General features: G+C 38.7%; 1 protein-coding gene and 1 pseudogene across 1 annotated transcript in view; both read right to left on the bottom strand.

The window, feature by feature from the left end:
- Positions 1 to 857: 857 nt before the first annotated feature.
- LOC138174550 (low molecular weight phosphotyrosine protein phosphatase pseudogene) lies at positions 858 to 1,414 on the bottom strand (annotated as a pseudogene).
- Positions 1,415 to 22,254: 20,840 nt separating this feature from the next.
- SKOR2 (SKI family transcriptional corepressor 2) overlaps positions 22,255 to 26,303 on the bottom strand; it is a 54,527-nt gene continuing 50,478 nt past the window's right edge. Inside the window, exon 8 of the mRNA XM_069104851.1 lies at positions 22,255 to 22,317. Coding sequence (XP_068960952.1) covers positions 22,255 to 22,317 — 63 coding nt within the window. The remainder of the gene's footprint in view (positions 22,318 to 26,303) is intronic.

The raw sequence follows: 26,303 nt of genomic DNA, 5'->3' as shown, positions 1-26,303 counted from the left end.
CATTTATTTTAATAGACAGTCAAAATATTAAAAGACTGTAAAGATGAACAGAAAGAATATTTGTTCTTCATTAAGCTAATGCCATCAAACGACTGCTAAAACACTAAAATACTTTTTTCTTTAACTTTTCACAATGACATCAGTTATTTTCTATTGTCTTCTAGGACATAAGGGTAAATGTTTTCTTTACCTGTTAAAGATCCCAATTAGACATAAATGAGGCTGATTCAAAGTAAAAATGTTTTTTTCAAACATTTTTTTTCTTTTTCTTTTTTTTTTTTTAAGCAATTGGGGTTAAGTAACTTGCTCAAGGTTACACAGCCAGGTGTTTCTGGGTGGGTGCTAAGTGTCTGAGCCCGGGATTCGATCTCCAGGTCATCCCAACACTGGAGCCGGTGCTCTTAATCGCTGTGCTACCTGGCCGCCCCTTTCAAACATTTTTAATAAAAATGTTATTGTGGTTTCTTAGTTTTCACATGCTAATTTTAGTTTGTTCCACTATATAACTAATTCATTTTTAAAATATGAGGCATAGACTGAGTTCTAGTTAGTTTGATAATTATATTTGATTTAATCAAATACCTTGCTTCAAAAATAATGATTGATTTCCATTACCTTTTAAAATTAGAACACATGTGAACATTAAATAATTTGAAGAAATAATGATGGTCTCCAAATATAGTACATGATTACTCTTTTTTTTTTTTTTTGCTTTTTTGAAGGGCAGTTGGGGTTAAGTGATCTTCCCAAGGCCACACGGCTAGTAAGTGTTAAGTGTCTGAGGCCGGATTTGAATTTAGGTCCTTCTGACTCCAGGGCCGGTGCTCTATTCACTGCGCCACCTAGCCGCCCGCCCCATGATTACTCTTTAAAAACACATCAACTGATATACATACATCATTTTAAAATTGATATTAATCACTGTTGTCCTTTAGCAATGAGTGTAAGTTTTAATGAGATTTTTCCAAAAATGCTTTGCAGCACCTCACACTTTGCTCATATACAGTCTCAAAGTCAGTCATTTCCATAATATGGATCTTCAATAATAAGTTGTTTCTGTGTATCATAGATTCCTAGAAGTTCGATTTTAGCTTTGCAGTTTTTAATTTGATTAACTTTTCTATTCGGATCTCTCAAATTGCTTTCATCTATACATTGTATATAATAAAAGGTCAGGAAATCTTTGGTAATCTGCCTGGCGATATGATTCATGGTAATGCCATGTTTCTTCATGCAAGTCTGCCCTCGATAATCGGGGGGGGGGGTGGTGTCTCCTATTTCATATGTAGATGTTGCTGTACTGTCTATGCTCCACTTATCTGAAATATTTTGCTCAGCTACAAGTTTCCTAACAACTGCTTCTGCTATAGGTGAGTGATAAAAACAGCACAGACCTTGTTCCCTCTGCAGCCATTTTTAATTTCCTAAGCAATATTGTTTTAAGGACAACTTTGAGTGACTAAACCGTTTTTGACTATTATGAATGTCCAAATTAACTATAAAGGACATATGAAGGAAGACATCTGCACACAGAGAAAGAACTGATAAGTAGAAATATATACAGAATGATTTTAGTCACACACACACATATTTGTATCCAATGATAGTCATCTCGAGCGTGGGGGGATAGAAGAAAAAAAGGAAAAAATGTACACAATAAATTTATTTTACATTTAAAAGGAATTAGCAAGTTGTACATAATAGATTTGCAGTTTCATGTGCAATCATCTTTTTATTATTCTATTGTTATAGAGATGCTTGTTTTATTTCGTAAACTAAAAGTAAAAAAAAAATTAAAAATGTAGGGGGAGGGGTACACTAGATGGTCTTAAAGTGTCCTTGTAGCTTTAACACTGTATGGTTCTATGACTTGAGGACAGAGGGCAGTGAACTTAGTGGGAAGAGTGTGGTACCGGAAGTTAGTCCTAGGGGCCTGGTCCTAGCTTTGCAAATAGCTCGCTGTTGTAACCTAGTTTCAGCCTTAGCCTTCCTCATTTGTACAAGGAATATAAATACCTGCCTTACTCACCTCAAGAGAATAAAATGATGGGAACAGTGGAAAAATGCTTCAGAGAGTTAAAAGTGTTATGCCAATAAAAGGATGCATCATTATTCCAACTGATCATCGATGCCTAAAGGCTGAAAAACAGGATCATTTAAAACTGGCAGAGATGTCAATATGCTTTGGGAGAGAAAGGGTTGTGAGTGAGTCAAAGAAGAAGTTACATCTTGCAATAGGCACAATAACAAACCTAATGAAATCCTTTATGACACTCATGATGAAATTTACAATGAAATGTTCAAGCTCTGAGAAATTGACTTTGAGGAATCAGAGTCAGAAAAAGAAAACAGCAGCTTAGTGAGGGTATATTTACCCTGACTGTCCAAAGTCAGAGCCCATATCCCACACGGTTTTAAATGGTCCTCCGTGTTTCTCTTTATCTAGTCTGGGTGTATATCTGTAAATAGGTCCTAGGTTCTAGTGTGAGCTCTCCTATTTATTCACAATATGACCATGGGCAAGTCATTTATCTTCCCCAGTCCTCTGTTTCCACATTTTTGAAGTGAATGGTCTTCACTAAATGATTAGAAAGATGGTTTTGGAGACATTCATTTGCAGCAAATTTGTATTGGGCAGAGTCTCTTACAGCCAGGCTATCTACCTCTACCCTATGGGTTCAAATGAGGGTACTTTAAAGGGCATGGGGGGCGGCCAGGTGGCTCAGCAAGTTAGAGCACCGGCTCCAGTGTTGGGATGACCTGGATCAAATCCAGGCTCAGATACTCAGCACCACACCCAGAAATAACTGGCCGTGTCACCTTGAGCAAGTTACTTAACCCCGATTGCTTAAAAAAAAAAGGGCATGGGACATTTTTAATGTTATAGATGGAGTCCCAATTGATTGTAACTCCTCCTTACCCCCCCCCCCATGTCATCAAACAGTGACCCAGTTCTGTTTCAATTAGCTCTTACAAAGAGATAATTACTTCAAAGATACAACAGTAATAAAAGTACAACCATTCCTTCCCCTGCCCCCAACATCTTGGGGATATATTCTTTCTTATGTTACCTCTGTCTCCAGGGAGAGTGGGCTCAGACTTAGCCCAGATTTTACGTATCATTGATCCCACCAAGCTCATGTTCAAATACAACACCAATACTAGATGAGTTCTCTCTCAGCTACCATGAAGTTGGAACCAAAGATTGCTCCTCAGTTTTGGGAAGACTGATGCTGGGCTGGTTGGCTGCAAACCCTGGACTCCTGAAACTCCCAGACACCCAGATGGCTCACTCTCTTGATCTTTTAAAACTCCTAAGGTTTTAACATGCTGAGGCAAAGGACCAAGGCTTGTTTTCTTGGGGTCCCATGACAGCCTCAGGAGGAGATGGCCAAAGTGTTTTTTCTTTAGAACATTGTCTCTTATGGGACATCATCAGTGAAGGGTCACACACCAAGTACAGGGGTCTACCAAGAGAGAAGAAGTCTGACCCTGATTAAATCCTTTTGAAGGCACCACTAGTTCCCGTTTGTCAACTATAGCCAAACAAAGAGGATGTTCTCAATCATGCAGTTAGCAGACTAGAACTAGTTGTAGAATGTCTATGCATGTTCCAAAGTCTTTAATTAAAATGAAATTAATAATGTGGCACAGTGAATAGAGCACTGGGCCTGGATTCAGGAAACTTGAATTCAAATCTTGCACCAGACACTTACTAGCTGTGTAACCATGGGAAAGTCATTTAATCCTGTTTGCCTCAGTTTCTTAATCTGGAGAAGCTGGAGAAGGTAATGGCAAACTGCTTCAGTGTCTTTGCCAAGAAAACCCCATGGATTTTGTCCTTGGGGTTATGTAGATTTGGACACAACTGTACAACAACAAATGTGAATTCCAACTCATTACTTGCTACCTATGTGAACTTGTACAATTCAATTAATATTCCTGGGTCTCAGTTTCTTTATCTGTTATAGTTGATGTCTGAGATACTTTTACCTCCAAACTCTATGAGTCTAAATGATCCTGATTCAGCTTAAGAGAAGTAATAGATATGGGTTTATGTGTACTCTCACTGTACTATAGCACGTTAAGATTGTATTCCCCTCTTGACTTTGTTTCATTTCTGACTTAGGTAAATGTAGCATGGAATTTTAAATAGAGTTCACATTTCTTGATTCCTATTCAGCTGTGTGATGTTGGGCAAATCACTTCACCTTTTTCTCTTGGTCTCAGTTTTCAAATGGGCAAAATGATGTGGTCTCACTCATTCAGCTCTGCATCTAGGATTTCTACCTTTTTTTGAACCTGGCCTGTGGTGTTATATGGGTAGAGGGAATTCAATGAGGAAACTTTCTAACAAAGCAGATTGACACCATCTCTGTAACATAGTTTTAAAGACAGCCAAAGCATCAATAGGTTAAATGACTTAGCCAGAGTCACCTATGTCATAGGTGGGACTTGAACCCAGATTTTCCAAACTCTAAGGCAAACTCCCTAGCTCTCCCATATTCTGATGCACCCCCTGTTCCCTCCATGGCAACTTTTGTTTTCTACAGAGCTGGTCAGCACCTTTAGTACTGAACCTATATATTGGTGTGAGATATCCTCCTCTCCTTGTCCATGGCAGATGGATGAGCAAGTGTTCAGAAGGACCTGTCCAAACTGGAGGTATTGGAAAATCGCTTTTAGATATCACAGCCTCAGGCTACAGCTCATGAAAGGATTCGTGGTTGGATGATAGATTTAGCGCTCAGAGGGGCCTTAGAGAATATCAGTTAAATTCTAGAGGAAATCAAGACACAGAGAAGGCGTGTGCCTTGTCCAATATTATGTTCATGCCTAGAATGCTCACTTTCCTCTGGTCCCACTACTGACCTGCCTGCCTTCCTTAAAGTCCCAGATAAAATACCACCTTCTATTGGAAACCTTCTCGAGCCCTTCTTAATTCCTGTGCTTCCCCCCCCCCCCCCCATTGATTTCTTATTTATCCTGTATGTAACTTGCTTTGTTTGCTTTGTTTGTGTGTTTTTCCCCCATTCAATTGTAAGAGACTGTCTTTCGCCCCCTTTCGTATCCTGGACACTTAGCACAGTAACTGGCATATGGTAGGGACTTAATAAATGTTTATCGATTTGATTGGAGATATATTTGAACCCTGGACCTTTGGCTCCAAATCCAATGTTCTTTTCTCTGTACTATGCTGCCTTCCAATAGTTGGTTAGGCTAATCTCTTAGTTTGGTTGCAAAGGCCTACCCTAACTGTATGATTAGATTTGGAATGAAAACAGAGATTTCGTCTGTGCTTCCTTGAGTCTTTATCAGTTAACATTCCTGTGGCCTTAGGATCCTTCCACAGTGAAACATTCAGAGATAAGTGGGCAACATTTTTCTCCACTGTGAATCTACAGGGCCAAGTCAGCATGTGCCCTTGTCCTTCTGAAGCTTGAAAATGTTCCTACATTTTTTAGCATACTACAGCTTTTAGTTTTTATATTGAAGCTCAAGCAATTTAATGGCAAGTTAGCTAGAAGAGGAGCAAATTTGAAGTTACGTTGTTACCTCTGTATTACCAGCTGGGTAGCACAATGGATAGAGCAGTGGGCTCAGAGCTAAGATGACCTGAGTTAAAATTCTTTCCAAAGGCACTTATTAACTGTGTGAACCCTAGGCGAGTCATTTACTTTTTCAGAAGAAAAAAAATAACAAGCATTTATTAGGTGGTTCCTTTATGCCAGGCACTATGCTTTACAAATATCATCTCAGCTGATCCTCACAACAGCCAGCACTGGAATTGCCATTGCTCTTCCTATTTTGTTGTTGTTGTTTGGTCATGTCCAACTCTCCATGACCCTATTTTGTTTTTTTTTTTTTTTTTTTGGCAAAGATACTGGAGTAGTTTGCCATTTCCTTCTCCAGCTCCTTTTACAGTTGAGGAAACTGAGACAAACAGGGTTAAGTGACTTGCCCAGGGTCACACAGCTAGTGAGTGTCTGAGGCTGGATTTGAACTCAAGAAGATGAGTCTTCCTGACTTTAGGCACAACACTCTTTGCTGCCCTATTTTGCAGGTAGTCAGAGGTTGTGATTTGAATACAGAATAGTCAAGATGATGAACATCTGCAAGAATGAAAGTAAATAGAGAGAGGAAGCTACAAAGAAACATTCTAATATAAGAATTTCAAGACTTAACTAAATCTCATGAAGTATTTGAGTGTTATGATGAAAGGGAAAGCTGCCTTATCCTGATCTTCAAAGTGGGGAGGGGGTTGTCAACACACACACAGCATAACAGCAGTGTCAGATCAAGAAAATCTGTATTTAATCACAGACAACCACCAGAACTTTCAAGGTCCTGTTGGCATACCTGCCCAATATCAAATCATCTGGTTGGAATCATGGTTTCACTACCCAGTCATTTGCTAGCCTTCAGCAGTCACATTTTGGAGACAGTAAAAAGTAGAGTTTGACCATAGAACACTGCAATTATGTTAGGAAGGTATTTCTGCCTGTTTTAAACAGCTGGCTGGTAGGATTATCATTCAGAGACCCTCTGTTCATTCCCAGAATTTCAGATTACTTTTTCAGACCCTGCAGTTCTTGTTCTGAAAAGACTGATAATTGGTCCTCTGACAGTTAACAACTGGTTCATAAGAAAATGAGTTTTGCTGTCCCCTGGTGGTTGGTCACAAAGCCACAGCTTCTTGTCATAGATGAGAGATTTAGAATTGGAAGGGACTTTAGAGGTTTTTCCCTCAGTTTATAAAATGAGTAACTTAACACTTATAAAAAGAAGTGGCTTGCCCATGGTCACACAGGCTGTGAGTAACTAAGTTAGGATGTGATCTCAGGTCTTTTCCAGGTCTGGTGCTCTTCCCATTGTATCACCCTACCTCTCAGAAAGGACTTGCCCATAAAGGACTATAGTAATCAAATAAGCAATAAAGATTTTGAATTGGTCAATATGTCAAGGATCTATGGGTTTTCAGGGTGGAAACTCTCTCCACTAACATAGATTGCAATTGTTCTATATTTTAGAGTCTTAGGAATTGTCTGAGGCTTAGGGAGGTTAAAAGATTTGTCCTTGCATAAACATAGGTAGAATTTGAACCCAGATCTCCCTGGCTCCCAGTTCAGCACTCTAGCCACAATTTTGTCCTGTCTCTTTAGTTGTTTACCCAGATAATTGTATCCTTTGAGAACATTCTCCTAGAGTTTGGTGTTTAAATAGCATAGGACCAAATTGCTGCATGAAGCATATAATTTTATATGGAAGGAAAACTCATTTTTACCCTAATCTATGCCAGCAATTTTGAGAATTCTTTCTGGGGGCCACAAGGAGTGACTGAATGCATCTTGGTAATTGCTTACCCATTTGCCATAGGTAAATATAGGTAGCCCGGCATAAACCTTACTGGATTATTGGAAATATAGCTGAAAGCATACAGCCTGATAGTTGAGGATTAGTAGCATCACCTTCATCTATGAAGAGCTGCACATGAATTTTTACTGGAGGTTGCTGGAGATAACCACCCCAGACCTTGACTCAAATACATGTTTGATACTGTTTCTCTTCCCAGTTTGGAGAAGGTCCTTATTAACAAGCCTCCCTAATTTGGTCTCCAGATGACTAACGTGGTGACAAGAATCCTTACCTCAGAGGAATCCTACCAGATTTCATCAGACAGTTTGCAAGAGCTTGTGGGGGAAACGCATTGATCTGATGACAGGAGGAGGTGAAATTGGCATGGTTCGCCTAAGGAGAGAACAGCAGCATATGGTTTTTGTGGCCTGTATTCCTTGCTAGGATCATACCCCTCACATCTGCAATTGGCTCTATTTTATGAAAATAAGTTTATGGGTGGAAACATGTCCTCAAAATTAAGGAAAGTTTGAATTAAAGAGTAAAGGAATAAAAAACAGTGAGAAAAGACAGGGAGAATAACACCAAGAGACATTCTCTAAGAGAGAAATGGTCCAAGGATATGGAAAGTTTTCAAAAGATTTGCAAGCTATAGGTGACCATGCCATATGAAAATATGATTCAAATCATTGATGATAAAGAGCAATACAAACTAAAGCAACTCTTAAGTTTCACTTCACTCCTAAATAAATTGGCAAAGATGAAAAAAGATAAGAAAAGCTAATGATGGAGAGGCTGTGATGTGGTAGGCATATTTATGCACTATTGGTAGAACTATAGAAGTGTCCAGTCATTCTGGATTTCAATTTGGAACTATGCAAGAAAAGTGATGAAATTATTCGCACGTTTTAATCTAGAACTTCTACTATTGGAGATATTTTCCAAAGAAGTAAAAAAAAAACCCAAACAAAAAAGAAATAATATATATAATATATAAATATTCATAACACCAATCTTTATGATGGCAAGAAAGGGAAACAAAGTGGCTTCCAATTGATTAGGGAATGACTAGAAAAACTACAGTGTATATGAATGCAATGGGATGTAATTATGCAGTGATAAATTATAGCTATGAAGAATTCAGAAGCGTGTAGGAAGACTTGCATGAACTGATGTAGAATGAAATAAGCAGAAACAAAAGATTTGTGTGCACAATGACTACAGTGGTGTCAATGAAGAGATAGATCACTGAAGACAAGTTGAACTTTGAGTGATGTGTAGATCCTGGAGAAGAGATAATGGAACACAACTCCTCCCTGATGGCAGAGAGGTGAATGATTGCTAGGATAGAATGTTATATATGTCGTCAGATAAGGCTTATGTATCAGACGTTTTTGCTTAATTGTGTTCATTTGACACAAAAGTGGTTCAATGTGGGGATAAGGTGGGAAAAGACAGTTTTAAAGACAAAATACATAAGTGAGATGCATTTTTGTAAAAATGACAGGAAGATGATATTAATTACTCCAGAATTATAGTTCTCTGTTACCTGTCAAGGGAAAGATCATAGTCTCATTTATTTAGAACTGGAAGGTACTTTAGAAAGCCATCTAGTCCAACTGCCTCATTTTACAGATAAAGTAACTGAGTCTCAGAGAGGTTAAGTGATTTGCTCAGTTATACAGATAGTAATTAGCAGAGGCAGGATTTGAACCAAGGTCCTCCTACTTCAAATTCAGTGGTCTTTCACCAGAAAAAAAGCTGCTAAAAGGATAGTTTCTGGAGCCCTGCATTACCTAAAGTAATCTCTGATCCATGTGTTTATGTCCTAGTTCACTTGAAAAATAGCTCTTTGGGAAGTAGGCTATCCTTTGGGCATTGATTTATTCACTGCCTCAAAGGAAAAGGCAATGTCTTCTTGGTTGCTGACAATATCAGAGGATCCAGCAGGGTTCCCTTTCCCAAACTAGATCCTTGAGTGAGATCTGGAAGACTAAGACCAACTGGTAATAGTCATGGCTAACAGCCTCGCTCTTAATAATTATTTTTGAAGGAATTCAGTTTTCAAAAGTTATTTATTCAAATATATATATGCCAAAATACTTCTAAAAGCTTCCCAATTGGCTGTGTTAGCTCTTCTCCCAAGCAAATATACATTTAACTACATGAACACAACTATTACTTCATAGCTTTTTATTATAGACTTTTTATCCACATGAATGTTAAAGAAACTACAACAGCATTAAATACCATTTTTGATAACAGTGATTATATTCTTAATTACACTCAATATTAAATTGTAAAATATTTCCAGAGGAATACAATCTTAATTCATACAGCAGGCAAAGTACCAGAGGAGAAGGGGCCAATTGATAGAATATCCACTTTGCTGTTGAAAGCAATACATTTTTCTGATGCCTTCCCATCTGTCCAAAATATGATTCTCACCCCCAGGACAAGTCTTGTGTTCTTTCCTTTCAAGAATCACTTATTCAAAATTAAAAGACAGTTTTGTAGATGCTCTCCGTGTTTGCAGCATTGAAAGGACCAGGGATTGCCTTCATGGATTATCCACACAATTGGTTAAAAGCATTTTCCATACTCTATGAAGTTCAGTCCTCCTTCTAGAAAACACCAAGACTCAAACTTTGGTTCCACCAAAAGATCTGTGACAAGCATTTACTGATCTTGTTTGTTTCCCCTCCCTCCCCCCGCCTAATAAATGGCTGCTACATTCTATTTTACATGGTTGTCCATGATGCTTTGAGGTCACTTGTCCTTGGGTTCATGTGAACCTGATTTTGTATTTTATTCCCAAGCCCTTTCAATTGTCAGTCTTTACACAAGTCAAGTTGCTCAGTGGTAGGTTGTATCATACAAGAGAACCAGATGCAGGTGTTCCTATGTTCCTGTAATAAAAAAAAATTAATTAAAAAATCAGCATTGATAAAAACTGAACTTTCTCCATTTGAAATTCTAATTTGTATACACTTAAGATGTTGGTTTCCAGAATACAAAAGTGAGAATGTAAGGAAGCAATTCCAAGCGCAGAACTCGACCCACAGGAGGCATCTTAATAAATGTTTATCGAATAGAACATGTTTCATAGACCCTTATGCACTTTCTTAGGTTGTGTATATTTAGAATGAATGTGTAGAGCCAGTGTGGAGTAAGAGAAAGAATGCTAGACCTGGAATCAGGAAGACCTGGGTTCGAATCCCACTTTTGACGCTAGCTATGTGACCACAGGCAGGTAACAACCTTTTGGATCCTCGTGGCTTATCCCCTGAGAGGTTGGAACAAAATGAGACATTTATAGGTTATTTCAACCTTTAACAAAAGGAGATCAGCTGAGCATGAGGATAGGCAACAAGGTTAGACTTTGAGGATACTTCAGGTTGATTCAGCTAAACAAAGCTTCCTTGCCCAAGGTGCCTGTTGTTCTCCGCACACTGAGCATCACAGAGAGTAACTGGGGCTCCTCTCGTATGCAGGAGAGCATGCAGTGTTGTCAACAAACTGGCCTTTATTTCCCTGAGCCAAACAAGACTCAAGGATGTTTATAATGCCTTTTAAGGAAAAATTAGCCTAACTTGCAAGGGCGTCTGTGTGTGTGTGTGTGTGTGTGTGTGTGTGTGTGTAGGGTATTTGTAGAATATTGCACCTACCCCCAGGGTTATTATGAGAATCAAATGAAAAACTGCTAGTGCCATATGAATGCCATTTATTATCTACCAACAGCAACTCAGACCAAAACTAACCCTGGAAGTACTGCTTTTTTTTTTCAGAATGAAAATGACCTGTGGTCATCAAGGTCTCAAAATGTCATGGTTTCGTGTCTGATTCTGTGGTTGAATTGGCAAAATTCTGCTTCTTTTCCTTGCTCATAGTCTAGAAGTGTTACTTTAGGTTCTGAGTCTGAATCAAAGCCACCAGTTCAATAATGAATTATTTTTTTTTTAAATAACAGGTTATACAAGTCATACAAAGTTGTATTCCTATTTCAGGCAAGTTTGACAATAAACCCTTAGAAATAAGATTACTATTCAATTAAACTGTGCAGAGCCCAAACAGAAATCCTAGAATATTTATGCCTCATTCAAAGAGTAGCCTTTAATTTAGACTATTCCCATCTCCATTTGAGACTCAGGAGCTCTAAAATTTTGTTATTGTGTTTGTAATAACTGGTCTAGAGGTGAGGTAAAAAAATAACAAGAGCTTTTAAAGAGGATGATTCAGCTGATCATGAATGAGAAGAGTCAACTTATCACACTTTCTGGCAAGATAAACCAAGTTAATGAATTTAACTTGGGCATTTCTGTGAACTCTAAGCTCAATATGAGTTAATATGAGTCTAACATGACAGCCAAAAAAGGCTAATGTGACCTTAGGCTTCCTTTAGCATGGAGCAGGGTCCACATCTAGGGAGTTTATGATTCCATTCTACTCTCTCTTGGCCATACCCCAATCTGGAGGGCTGGATTCACTTCTGAGTGCCATAGTATATGAAGGACAATGATATGTTCTCCAATTGAGAGTGACTGAAAAGGTGATGAAACTTAAGATCATACCATATGAAAATTGGGATGCTTAGCTTGCAGAAGACCGGGGGGGGGGGGAAGTGACAGTTGTCTTTGGAAATATGTGGAAGTCTGTCATTTAGAAGGGGGAATAGACTTAGGGTCATGGATTTAGAGTGGGAAGGAATTTCAGAAGCCATTTCATTTAATCCCTTTGTTTTACATATAAGGAAACTGAAGCTCATGTGGATTAAACAACTCCCCCAAGTTTAATTACCAACAGGTGATAGGGGGCAGAGGTGGGATTTAGGAACAATGGATATGTTGCAGAAAAGTAGATTTAAATTTGATATCAGGAAAATCTTCTTGAAAATTAGAGCTACCCCAAAGTAGAATGGGCTGCCTTGAAAAATAGTCAGTTCCCCTACCTGGAGGTCTTTGATCCAAAGTTGGGTGACCACTTGTTACGTATGTTGTAGAGGGGAGTCTCATTCAGCTATGGGTTTGACTATATGGTCTCTGAGGTTCTTTTCAATTCTGGATTCTGTGATTCTGTGAATCAATCACAGGATCACTTTGTTGTGCCAATAAAGGAAAATTAGGTTGATACTGTTCTGAGGTATATTCTGATCTCCATATATCTTCAGTAAAACTAATCTAATACAGAAGTAGAGAAAATGTGGCAGAAGATTCAACATTGAAGCGGGAGTCAAGTTTCTTGAATTGTCTGACTTTTCAGATTTGTCAGGGACTATCTAAATGATTTTGGGTAAGTCATTACTCCTTTCCATGATTCAGTTTCTTCACATGTAAAACAACTAACTCCTATCTTAACATCATCTAGGATTTACTATTTGTGTAGATTTTTGAGGTGCTTAGAAGAAAATCAGTTAAAGAGTTTTCAGTTATAATATCTGCTTCATAAATATCTTGTATTACCCAATTACTTACATGTCTCCACCAATAGAATGTATGTTCCTTGAAGTCAGGTATAGTATTTTTTTTATCTTTCTTTGTTCCCCCAGTGTTTAGCCCAGTGCCTATGACATAATCATCACCTAATAAATATTTGTTGACTAACAGATAATTAATATAACAGGATTTATATTGGGGGCAATCTGCAGGGTTTGCAGAATTATTGTTTGAAGATCTAGGGCACGGGAAATATAACAGAGAGGGAGGATGACTATTTTAAATAGCTCTAGAATGGACACTGGTTTCCTAGGCGAAGTGGTATTCATACATGTCATCGTGGCATGTTCTTAAAGAGATGCTCAGGTCTTCCTTAAGCCATTTCCCCTGAGCTTCCCTTTTCACTCACAAAATACAACTTCACTACACCTCGTAAATAAAAATGGAAAAGTAACACAATGTCAAGTCTCAAGGCTTGTTTTAGGAGGCAATTTTAAGATAAACAAAAGGAAGTGTCATTTTACCCAACTGATGACTTAAACATATTTAACCTAATTCACTCAATGTTGCAGTTCTTACTTTGGGACCTAGGTGACCTGACTGGTGAGTCAGTGAGCAGAAAACTCACATTGCCTACTATATCTAGCCAGTTCCTGGCTCCATACTAACTGATCATGCTTCCAGCTAGCCATCCTGGCCTGAGGTGACTCAGTGGATAGAGCACTGGGCCTAGAGTCATGAAGACTCATCTTCATGAGTTCAAATCCAGCCTCAGACACTTACTAGCTGTGTGATCCTGGGCAAGTCACTTAGCCCTGTTTGACTCAGTTTCCTCATCTGTAAAATGAGCTGGAGAAGGAAATGGCAAAACACTTCAGTATCTTTACCGAGAAAACCCCAAGTGGGGTCACAAAAAATCAGACATGACTGAAACATCAGAACAACAACATATAATTGGAGTTGATTCTATCTGTGGAATGGTGAGACTCATGATGCTTATGATTTTTCAGACCAAATTCTAGACCTTGGCCAGGCCACCATTCCCCTCTTTGTGTTGTCTTCTATTAGATTGCAAGTTTCTTGAAGGCAAGTCCAGTCCCCTTTTTGTATTTCTATCTCCTCCTTTAGCTCTGTGTTTGGCATACAGCCATTGCTCAGTAAATGCTTTTCATTCATTCATTTATTGTTACTTCAAGTGATGCTTAGATAAATTAATGAATAGATCAGATAATAAACATCTATTAAATGCCAACTACTCGCCAGGCAATATGTTTGGTGCCGATCAAAAGGAAGTCAAAGATTTTCAGGCTTTACACCTTTCCTTTTTGCAATTTACATTATAACTAAGAACTATTCTGGTCTTCTATATATGGTCGTGCTTTTAGGACTTGGTTTGTATATACCATTTTCTTGACTCTCAGGTTCTTGTGCAAGACTGAAAGGGTTTGTAGAAAGGCAGCAAAACTCAGCAGTTTATTCAATAGCTTGCCTGTGGTTTGGAAAAGATTCTTTCTCTTAATAGTAGTGGAATCTAGTGAGTGGCAAAGTAGCATGCCAGCTTAAAGGTCATCCTTGCATTAGACTTTTAATGTATCAGTACTAATTTGGTGACTTGTGGTCACTGAACAAGACCAAATCTCTCCCTCTCCTGGGGCATAATGATTTTTTATTTTGTAATTCCTCTTGAGTCTACTCCTTTCAAGCTTGGCACATTGAGAATCCAAGACTGCTCTAACAATATGGTTGTGATTCTCTGCTTGGCTGATTTAGCTTAGCATTTAAGTAACCACTAATCTTCTGAAAGCACAAGGGTCTACTTAGAGAAATCCCTGTTGTCTGCAAGGATGGTGTGTTGAAGAAGCAAAATTACCACGAGGAGAGTATCATTTACTAAACAGCATGAATAGTTTTTACACACACACACACACACACATGCACACATGTACATGCACATATACACATGCATAAATGTATGCATATACCCACAGTAGGTTACCAGCAGCAATGGTGGCATATACTCTAAGTGTGGGTGGTTTCTAAGCATAGAATATCTTGTTCAAACAAACAAACAAACAAACAAACAAACTGATTCTTGTTCAAGAAAGGAAGGGAGAAGAATGCAGGACTGAGGAAGGATTCAAAGACAGTCTCTAAATATGGCTAAACTGGCATCAAAACCATATTCTGTTGGCAACTAGCTGTTGCAGTAGAAATCTGGATTTCAAGGAAGATCTAAGTTTCGTTCTGGCTTCAGATGCTTACTAGATGAGTGACCCTAAAGGAAATCACTTAATTTGTCTCAGCTTTAGTTTCTTCATCTATAAAATATGTATAATAGCACCTACCTTATGGGGGAGGACTGAAGGAAATAATATGTGCAAAACACTTTATAAACCTTAGAACACCATATAAATGCTAGCTATTATTGTTAATAGTCTTTTTTCCTTGATTTGAAGGAAATCAAATCATTAGGCTAGGATTATCGTAATCTGGCTTAATTACTTTGCATCAATGATTTAGGATAACAGAGAGAGACCTTAGAGGCCATCTGAGCAATCCTCCCTAATCTTACAAATGAAGGAACAGTTGGTATGATAGTGGAAAGCACCTGGATTTGCAGGCAGAGCACCTGATTGTACTATATGTGGGATCTTGGGCTACCTAATTAACTTCAAGTTTTCTTCATCTGTAAAATGGAGGGGGTTGGATTAGAAATGGGGCTTCTTCATATTTTTTTGTGTAATGGACCCCTTGACACTCTAGTGAGACTTATGGACCCCTTCTCAGGATGTTTTAAAAGGAATAAAATATGTAGGATTACTTAGGAAACCAATTATCCATGAATCCATATGGAGTTAAAAACCACTGAACTTAGATGGTGTCTGAGGTCCCTTCCAAATCCAAGTATGGTCCCATAGCCAGCAAGTCACAGAGCTGGGACTTAATCCCAGGGCTCCTGACTCCCAGGCCAATGTCTTTTCCATTACTGATATTTTGGATCAATATTTCACAGGTTCGTAGACCTAGAGCTGGAATCTCAGAGGCCATCTAGTCTAACCTCTTCATTTTACAGATAAGGAAACTGAAGCCCAGGGAGGTTAAATGAATTTGCCCAAGGTCATGGCTGTACTAAGTATTGAGTACTGAGAATTTGGGTACAGGTCCTCTGACTTCAGAATCAGTGTTCTTTCTACCTTATCACATTTCCTCCTCTTTCTTCTTGGATTGATCCTGTAATTATGCATTTCATTTCACTTTGTTAGTGAAAACCTGGCCTATGGTAATGAAGAAGAAATTTCCTGAAGTCGGATTAAGGAGTACTATTTGAATGTATAGAATACAGCAAGCCTCATGAACCATAAATGGATGGCTACAGAGAAATACAAATAGAATGAATGGTGTGTTATGTGGAAAACTTTTCTCAATCTCTGAGCAGTCTCCCTGGAGTGTCAAGGGGTCCATTACACACACAAAATTAAGAACTGTTCCAGTCCAACCTCCATTTGGTGCTATTATTATCCCCTGTTCTATAGATGGGGAAGCTGAGGCACTGAGAGGTTGGAGGTTAATTATCTTTTTCACTTGTGGCATCCTCAAATAGACTCTGAGATCCTGGAAGGCAAGCACTGGTCAGCCATTTCTGCATTTGTTTCTCCAGTGCCTATCACAAGGATTGCATATATAGGAAGTTAACAAATAAATCCTTTTAAAATTAAATTATAAGTTGCAAAGAGACAAATTTAGCTTTAAGATAAAGTAAAAGACCAAACAATTAGAGCTTTCCAAGAATAAAATGGACTCTGAGATTCTGTGATCTGAGCCATCTCTGCTGCAGAATCACAGAAGAAAAGGAGTCTGGAAGAAAAGCAGTAGCAATAATTAGGAATCTTTGGGACAACCCAAACCAGCAAATGTTATTTATTAAGTACCTACTGTAAGCTAGGTGCTCTGCTAGTGCCTACTATGGCTCCAAGGATATACGAAAACAAAAAAATGAAATAGTCTTCCCTTTCAAGGAGATTATTTCCTAACAAGAGAGGTTATGTCTATCAGGACTGAGCAGGCAAAGTTCCAAGCTCTAGACCCTATTCCTGCTTTTGCCATCTGGCTTGGAAGTCACTGCCAGCCTTTTCAATGCTTCAATATTTCCAGAGTCAGAATGAGGATGAAAATGCAACCCAAGGGATTGTATGTGGGTAAGAGGAGTCTGGAGAAAAATGCAACATCATATACAACAGAATTGTTATTTTTATTTTACTTTAAATTAAATTTTCTTTAATTTTATTATAAAAATAATAATATTTATATAACACTCTAAGGTTTGTAAAACCTTACCTATATTAACCCTATTTGATCCTCACAGCAACCCTGTGAGACAGGTGCTATTATGATCCCCATTCTATAGATGAGAAAGCGGAGGCACTAAGAGGTTAAATGACTCATCCAGGGTCACATAAGTTTTGGAGGTTGAAAATGTAAAGGAAGCTCCCTGAGGACAGGGACTGTGTTATTTTTCTCACTTTTGTATTGCTCCAGTGTTTGGCACAGCACCTTAGATGTTGCTATTGTTAAGTTATTTCAGTCCCTGTGAGTTATGTAATACGAGGATAATTTTCTCCATATTTACAAAGGAGGAAACCAAGGCACAGAAATAATAATAGCTAACATTTATATAACATATTAGGGTTTGCAATAATTATCTCATTAGGGTTTACACACATTATCTCATTTGATCAAAAGTTAACCAGGCTTAATCTCTCTTGAACTCCAGTCCTGCATTGACAGTCGTCCATTGGATGTCATGTATGTATGTGTGTTTTCTTCCCAGTTAGAATGTAAGCTCCTTGAGGGAAGGGACCATTTTTGCTTTTTTTTATCCTTATGTAGCATCTAGCACATAGTAAATACTTAATAAATGCTTGTTGATTGATAAATTTCTCCATTCCTCAAAACTTCCCGTGTATGTTGAAGGTACCGTCATTCTTCCTCACTCAAGTCCCCAAAGCCACGTTTTATTCTTCTCTTTTCCCCATCTTCTATGTCCACTCAGTCTCTTACCTATCACTTTTTCTCCATTCACATGACCAGTACCCTAGGTCATCTCTCATCTAGATTATTATAATAGTCTCCTCACTGGTCTCCCTGCTTCCAGTCTCTCACATCTCCAATATAATCACCGCAAAACTGCCAAATGGATATTTCTGAAACATGGATGTGACCATGTCACTTCTCTGCTGCCCCTTTAGTAATCCTTACTCCTCTAATCTTCAATTTCTTCTTATCTGCTACTTTCTTTTCTGCTTTCTTCAAACAAGCCCATCTTCCCCATTCTTTTTTATTTTATTTTTTGCTTTTTGGAGGCAATTGGGGTTAAGTGACTTGCCCAGGGTCACAGGGCTAGTTTTTGTGTTTAAGTGTCTGAGGCTGGATTTGAACTCAGGTCCTCCTGACTCCAGGGCCAGTGTTCTATTCACTGCACCACCTAGCCACCCCTATCTTCCCCATTCTTAAAAAAAAATTCACTGGATTCTATGATTCCCTCAAACTATCATCTTCTATTGCTCCTTTTTCAGCCAAACTCTTAGTAAAAAACATCTACATCCATTGCCTTCCCTTTTTGAAATATGGCCTCCAACCTCATCACTTGATTGAGACTTCTTTCTCCAAAGTTTCCAACAATCTCTAAACTGGGAAATGAGAAGATCTTTTCTCAATCCTCATCCTTTTCAAACCCTCTGCTACACTTGGTAATGTTAACCACCCTTTTCTCCTGAATTCTCTTTCCTATCTGGTTCTCCTTCTCAGCTCCCTTTGCTAGATTACCATCTGTATCATACCTTATAACTGTGGGTTTAACCCCGTACTCTGTCCTGGGCCCACTTCCCTCTCTTTTCTCTTGGTGACCTCACTGGTTCCCTTGTGTTTAATAATAATCATCTTTATATAGATGACTCATAGATCTATCCACCCAGCCCTAGTTTCTCCCAAACTCTAGTCCTGCGTCACTGGCCACCTACTGGACATTTCAAACTGTCTATACCAGAGACATCTCAAACTCAATATGTCCAAAGCAAAATTAATTATCTTTTCCTCTAAACTCTCTCCACTGCTAAACTTCCCTATTTGGAGGATACCACCATTCTTCCAGTCTTCCTGGTTGGCAATCTCTGACTTATCCGCAACTCCTCACTCTTCCTCACGCCACAAGCCAGTCATTTGCTAAATCTTGCTATTTTTACCTTAATGGCATTTTCCACATAGGACCCTTCTCTCTCTTCAAATAGCCATCATCTTGGTTCAGGCACCTCTCATCTGGACTGTTGCAATGACTTTCTAAATGGTTTCTTAGTCTCAAATTTCTTTCCACTCCAATCCGTCCTCAACACAGCTTCCAAAATGATTAAGAACATATCTAACCATTTTACTCAATAAGCTCTAGGAGTTCTCTATTGCCACTAGGGTAAAATATAAGCTCCTCTGGCTTTTAAAGACCTTAACACCTTGGCCTTAGCCTATTGTTCTCCTTCTTGCACTCTACAGTTCAGATACACTGACCTCTCTGTTGTTCACACATGGCACTCCATTTTCTGTTTCTGTGCCTTGGCCTGGAATACACTCACTCCCTGACCACTTTTTAGATTTACTGGTTTCTTTTAAGACATAGCTCAAGCTCCACTTCTACCTAATGACTTTTCTGATCCCCTAACTGATAATACACTCTTTTAATAACTATTTTATATTTGCTTTATATTTATTCTGCATATATTTTTCTTTATATACTTATATAGAGATAAAGACTGGACCTGTGGTTCCATTGATATAGAGAACTCCCAGGTGAGTAAACTCTTACAATGTAGGATGTCACCCTCTCTGCAACTTATAGGTTAAGAGAGTTGTCTAGATCAGTCATTAAATTCAAATAGAAACAGGGGCCACTAAACCATATGTAAAGATCCTTACTGGCTACATATTGGCTTAGTTTTAAAATGTATTGTTAACTATGTTTTACTGTATTTTTATCTTGTTGAATATTTCCAAATTACCTTTTAATTTGGCTTAGGCCACACTCGAGAGTGTCTTGGCCACATATTTGACACCTCTGTCCTAGAGCAAAGAAAGAACAAGTGACTTGCCCAGGGTCATACAACCAACATTTGTCAGATATGGGACGTGAACCCAATGCTTTCTGGCTTTGAGGATGGATGGCTTTTTATCCACTCTGCCATGTTTCCTCTACATACATTTGTAGATATACATGTATTCTTTCCTGATGGATTGCAAGATTCCTGAGATGAGGATTGTTTCTTTTCTTTTTTTTGGTCTTTATATGCCCAATGCCTAGCACAGGGTCTGGCACATATGAGGTGCTTGATGATGAGGGGACTTGAAATCACGCCATTTAAGCATTAGTTGAAGGAATAGTCTGAAGGAGAAAATCCTTGTGTGTGCTTGTGTGTGGGGTGAGGTTGCAGGGATGGGGGAAGAAGGCAGAATGACATGATAACTATCTTTAAGTATTTGAGGAACTATGGGAGAGAGGAGAGAGGGAGCTGACTGGTTTGACTTGGGTCTCAGATAAAGACCTAGATCAATGGATAAAAGTTATAGAGAGAACGCAGATTTTATTTTGGCTCATTATGAGGAAAAGTTGCTTAACATTTGAAATTCTCTAAAAGTGGAGTGGGCTGCTTTGAGACGTGATGGGTTTTCTGTCATTAAACGTCTTCAAAGAGAGGATGGCTGGCCAATTGTTGGGGAAGCCATCCAGGCGATTTTAGTTCTAGTCCACATTTACCTGGACGACCTCTGAGATCACTTTCAATTCAGCTTCTATGATTCCATAAAAATTTGGAATAACGAAATACTTTTCTACAATGAATCCTATTGGGCTCTTAAATATTCTCCCAAGGAAAGCAATGAGCAGTGTTATTCAAATGGTAATGGACCAAATTGTGAGAAAAGGAAGCCCTTAGATATGAAGAGCAATTCCAGCTGGTTACTGGTATTAATAGAAAAGTATTTCCAAATACTGAGACTTTGAATGGAAGCCCAGCCATCTTGTTATTTTATTTATGGTGTGAAAATCCAAACTGAGCTCCTCTTAGGCCAGTTAGAACATTTAAATTCACCTGTCTAAGCTATTTTCAGCTAAGCTATCTGTCACTGTGGTTTCTATTTTTACTCTCATAAGGCTTAATTCAGTATCTACCTTTTCTGGGGTCTGAGCTTTTTTTTCAGTTTCAATGATTCCACAAGTCAGTGCGGCTGGGACAGCCTAATGCATTCCCTCAGAAGGAAAGAGTGTCCATCATGTTCCCTGCATTTCCTCTAGGCCTCTCCTTAGACATATACCTCTTTTCTTAGAAGCATCTTACATCTGGTAATTCAGGTGTCTTGTTTTTTTTTTTTTTTGGTGCCTTAAGATGCCCATAATGTTGAGAAGTCATTGTCTTTTCCAGGGCAGCTAGGGAGGTAGAGTCACTCAAGTATAGGCTTGGGTCCAATTCAGAGGGAGCCCAGGTAGCCGTTGTTGGTGATTGGGAGTGTAGTCACCATTAATTCTTATTGCGAACGGCATATATGTTCTGGGGATAAAGTTCTGCTGACAGGGGAGAAATTTGTGAGCTATTATGTCTCTTAGAATAAAGAGGTGATGTGTCTGAAAGGGGGAGTGTTGTGTTATTGTTATTACTTGTAGAGAGAGGTATCAGGATCTACAGCAGGAATCCATCATTGACAGCATGAAAGACCCCAGACTGCTCATGTCTTTTCCTCAACAACTCATTGGAACCCTGAGTGCAGTGGATATTTGCTTAGAATAAAGAGCTAATCTTAGTTCCTGGCACTTGTATTTGAACCTGTGATTTCCTTGGTCTAGGGAACCTTTAGTGGGAAAACCCCCTTCTACCAATGCCTGTTGGCACTTGCTTTGCCACCAACAGCCTTAGAGAACTGCGTGGAGTGTTGAGGAGTTATATGGCTTACAGGGTCACATAGTCTGTAATTGTCACAGATGGGACTTTAACCCAGATTTTCCTGGCTGAGAAGTGGGCTCTCCATAGATGATGCCATGCGGCCTTTAGGCACTCACTTAATAAACATTATATACTTACTCAGGGTATCAGGTCGAGAAGGGGGTGCAATACTATGGCATACAGCCTCCCACCACACCCCAGTTAGAGAAGAATAGGGATCTGTTTTGAAGACTGAAAAGGTAACTCCCTTATTTTTAGTACCCTACCAGCAAATTCAGAAGAGGCATATGGCTGGTGCCAAACTTTAATTTCAGCATATACTACATAGTGGAGGCCTCCAGACATTGCCAAGTCCATCAAGAGATTTCTTTAAAAATACAGATGAAGTTTTTTCATTGACCTTGACCTAGTAGTGCATCAATAAGGAGCAATTACGATTATTGATAGATCAGATTTCCAAAAGACTCTTTTCCTTCTGGCTGTCTCACCTTTTAGCTCTTGCTGAGATGTGTACCAAGCTTCTCCTTCCTGATCAAGCTGGCTGCATAGGGGATCTGTAAAGGAAAAACAAGAAAAACCACTCAGAGAGCTATGAGGGATGACAAAGTACCTAATGCAGAGCTCTTGGTAAACTTTAGACAATCTTAATGCAAATAGATCCTTCCCAAGGGTGATATTTTGCAATGGAAAGAGCTTTGTTAAAACAGAAAGATCTTCAATTATTCTGGAGTAAGTGAGTTTTCAAATGTGCTTGTTTAAATATCACTGATTTTTTTTTTAAAAAGGACCTCAAAGCTGAAACCCCATTAGTGGAGATGTTGGAAGTTGGCCAGCGTAGACAATATGTCAGATCACTATAGGATTTAGAGTGTCCTTTCAGTCAACACTATTATTTACTCACTCTAGTTAAGAAAACTGAATCACAGAAAAGTTAAGAGATCATCCCAGTCAAAAGATAAGAATGTGCCTGGGATACAGAATCATAAAGTTAATAGTACTTCTCTGAGGAATGTGGCATAAATGGAAATCACAAAGTACTAAATTGAAACATATGAAGTACATGTAGGCAATTTAGAAATAACAAAGAACTAATAGCATTGGTTGAAAAATGACTCTTGAAAATATAATCTCTGTGTAAAACAAAGTACAGAGGCTTTGAATGGAGGCCAAACCCTACTGGCCATTTTGATTTATGCAGTGGAAATTCAAGTCACTAAAACTGGATAATTTAGACTATTTAAATTTGTCTTTCTAATCTATTTGCAACTAAGGCATCTCTCACTATGATCACTATTTTTATCCTCAGAGGCTCAATTTAACTTTCTAGCTTATTACACAAGAAAAATTTAAGGGATGCATTCATTTATCATCACTTTTTTTTAAAGTATGTCAGTGCCAAAATCCAATTGTGTAGTAAGCTGTCCCCTGTAGACAACACATGGAAATTCGCTGAAGGATTTAGAGTCACCTTTCAGCTCATATTGTGATTTATTCCTTCCAGTGAGTAATGTGAAACTTACCTGGTATGCATAAGGAGCAAAGGAAAGTCAAATCAGCTAAATCAACAAACATTTATTATGTACTTACTGTGTGCTAGGCACTGTCCTAAGTTCTGGAGATACAATTACAAGCAAAAAGAAAGATAGTGCCTATCTCCAAGGAGCTTACATTCTGTTGGGGAGCAAAAAGTAGAAGGGGAAAGGGAAGGTGGCTGTCACGGTGGAGAAAGAAGAAAAAGGGGAAATTATTTAATCGAACTACAGATCTGTACATGTTTTGCCTGCTTGTGAAATCTTTCTTCCATATCTCAAACATTGTGTAAAGGAAACACAATCATGGCCAGGCCTTTCAATCCGTAAGGAGATGAATGAGATCGCTAGTTAGATGGGGCGAATGAGTCTTCAGTGATGTCTGGAGATGAGACTGTGTCTACACTCATAAGCAATCACCCATAAGCAAATTTTGATGGAAACAATCAGTCAATTTTATCAATGATTTCATCTCAGTGAGAACCGAAAGCAAATAAAACTACTCTTTGTCATGGAGTTGAGAAAAGAGAAGGCTGCCCTTCTGAAATTTTCACTGAACTGATCAGGTGCTTTGTAGTCACATACATACAATCTAAATCACAGATATGTGGATGCATGTGTCTCTGGCCATGGGAGTCTGTATCTAGCAGATGGGATAGATGGTACTGTCATTAATTATTCATATTTTAATGTATAAAAGTATATTGTTTTGGTCCCATATTTCGGAGGATAATCTTGATAGAAGAACTGTAGAAAGAACATTTTAACACAGGTCCACCATAGTTACTTCACCCATCCCAGACACAGACAGAGAAAGTTTTGAATCTCAGCTTCCTGGGTCATCATATATTATAATTTCCTAAAGCCTAGGGGCCATTTCTTCTTTCTTTTGATGTGTGATTTAATATGACCTTAAGTGGGACTCTGTATACATATTACAAGATAATGTAGGAGACAGAAAACACAAAATTTTGAGTTTGAAAATGTACTAAAAAAAGGTATAGCTTTGCTTTCAGTATTTGGTACCTATATCTTTACAGAAAAGCCCTTCTCTTAAGGACTTAGCTTCCTATTTCTGCACCCAAGGTCAGGAAGTCATCTTCAATCACGGCAAAGTTTCTTCAAAGACTAATGATTTTAGATCCAGATAGGGACATCTTTTCAAAAGCAGCAATAAAATATTTCATGAAGATGGAAGGACAAGCAGGAAGAAAGAAAGAATTTTTCTAAAGGAAAGAGCTATAGGAAGTAAGCATGTGGGTGCTTAAAAAATCCAGGAATAGAACCAATGTCTGCAGTCTTGGTTTCTCCTATTTAGTCTGCTGTGGGTTTCATTGTTTTGTTGCTTTTAAGCAACCACAAATTGAGAGTTGTGGCTCACACTGACTCATCATTACAATGTCACAAATGACAAACCAGGAACACATCACGAATCTGAGATGCTATGGTTCACCAACACTATTTGGGTCATAAAAATCCAGGTGCATGCTAAGCATAGAAGGCCCTACTTAGCATGCTAAGGATCCAGGAGGTTTGCTGTAAACCAGTCATTGCAGGGAAATTCTCACCACTGTGGTCATTTGGGAAATGCTCCTTTGCATTTTGCAAAGGCTCCAAATCCCCAAGACTGGCAAGAAAAAAAAGAACCTGAATAAAATCCTGTCTTAGAATTTCCAAACACCCCAACATCTTTGGGTAGAGCAAAAGTGTGAGGTTCGGGGGTATAATAGGAAAAATGAAATACTTTCTCAGCAGATTCCTCACCACGGGAATTGTCCTATTTTAATACTCTGAATTTGGTTCAATTTCATGAAGGGAGAGAGAGGACAAAGAGCGGGCCTCTGTCATTAAGTATTCACGAATTACCTGGTAGATGTATGACAGAGAATTAGGATGAAGAATCATTGGACAAAGAGGTGATATATTGCGAGCTCACTTTGTGCCAGTCTCACTTAGAGCAGTTGTCTTAGAAATCCAGAGATAGAGAGTATTTGTATAGAGAGAGAGAGCCTCAGAATAAAGAAGATGGTGATGAATAAGAGTAGTAATAGTGATGATGACAAATAGTAATAATAATAGTAATGTTGATAATAATGAACAAGTTACATTAATAAATATTGATGGCAATAGTCTTAATAATAGTAATAATAATAATAACTTGCATTCATATAGTCCTTATAACTTGCAAAAAGTTTACATATGTTAACTCATTTGATCCTCACAATACCCCATGTTGTAGATGCTATTATTAATCCCCATTTTTTACAGATGAAGAAACTGAGGCACAGAGAGGTTGAATGACTTGCCTAGAGTCACACAGCCAGTAAGGGTTTTTTTTTTTTGCTTTTTGGAGGACAGTTGGGGTTATGTGACTTGCCCAAAGTCACATAGCTAGTAAGTGTGTCAAGTGTCTGAGGCCGAACTTGAACTCAGGTCCTCCTGACTCTAGGGCCAGTGCTCTATTCACTGTGCCACCTAGCTGCCCCCAGCCAGTAAGTTTTTGAGGTAGAATCTGAATTCAGATCTCCCTGACTTCAAGTTCTACACCTAGCTGCGCCAGACCTAGGTTCAGATCCCGCCTCTGGCACAACCTGGCTGTATGACCCTGGGTAAGTCATCTGACTTCTTAAGACCCTAATCAGTTCTCTATGATCATAAATCACCAAACAGTTGATCACTTACACTGGTAGAAGGAGTTTCCTCTCCAGGAGTTTCCTATGCCAGCAAAATCACAGGTCAGGGGGAGGGGGCAGAGAGTGTAGGTAAGGAAGTCAGGAACTCCTTATCAAGTCAATTGCCTAGGAAGAGTTTCCTTCTGATTGGAAATGAAACTTAAAGAATTACGTCTTCTCTAGAAACCTTTTAACTAAGATAAAGTACCCAAAGAGCTATTTTAGTCTAACATGCCCAAAGTCATACAGCTAAGTCTCAGGGGCAGGATTTAAATTCAGATCTCTCTAAGTCCAGCTGTGCAAAAGAAGTCCTTCTACTTCCATCTGAAAACAAAACAA

This window comes from Petaurus breviceps, unplaced genomic scaffold (assembly GCF_028583685.1).
Source record: "Petaurus breviceps papuanus isolate PSGF00001 unplaced genomic scaffold, PetGlider_PUasm1.0 131, whole genome shotgun sequence".
NCBI classification, from domain to species: domain Eukaryota; kingdom Metazoa; phylum Chordata; class Mammalia; order Diprotodontia; family Petauridae; genus Petaurus; species Petaurus breviceps.
The sequence above is the reverse complement of the archived record's forward strand: the minus strand, read 5'-3'. Positions and strand labels throughout refer to the sequence as shown.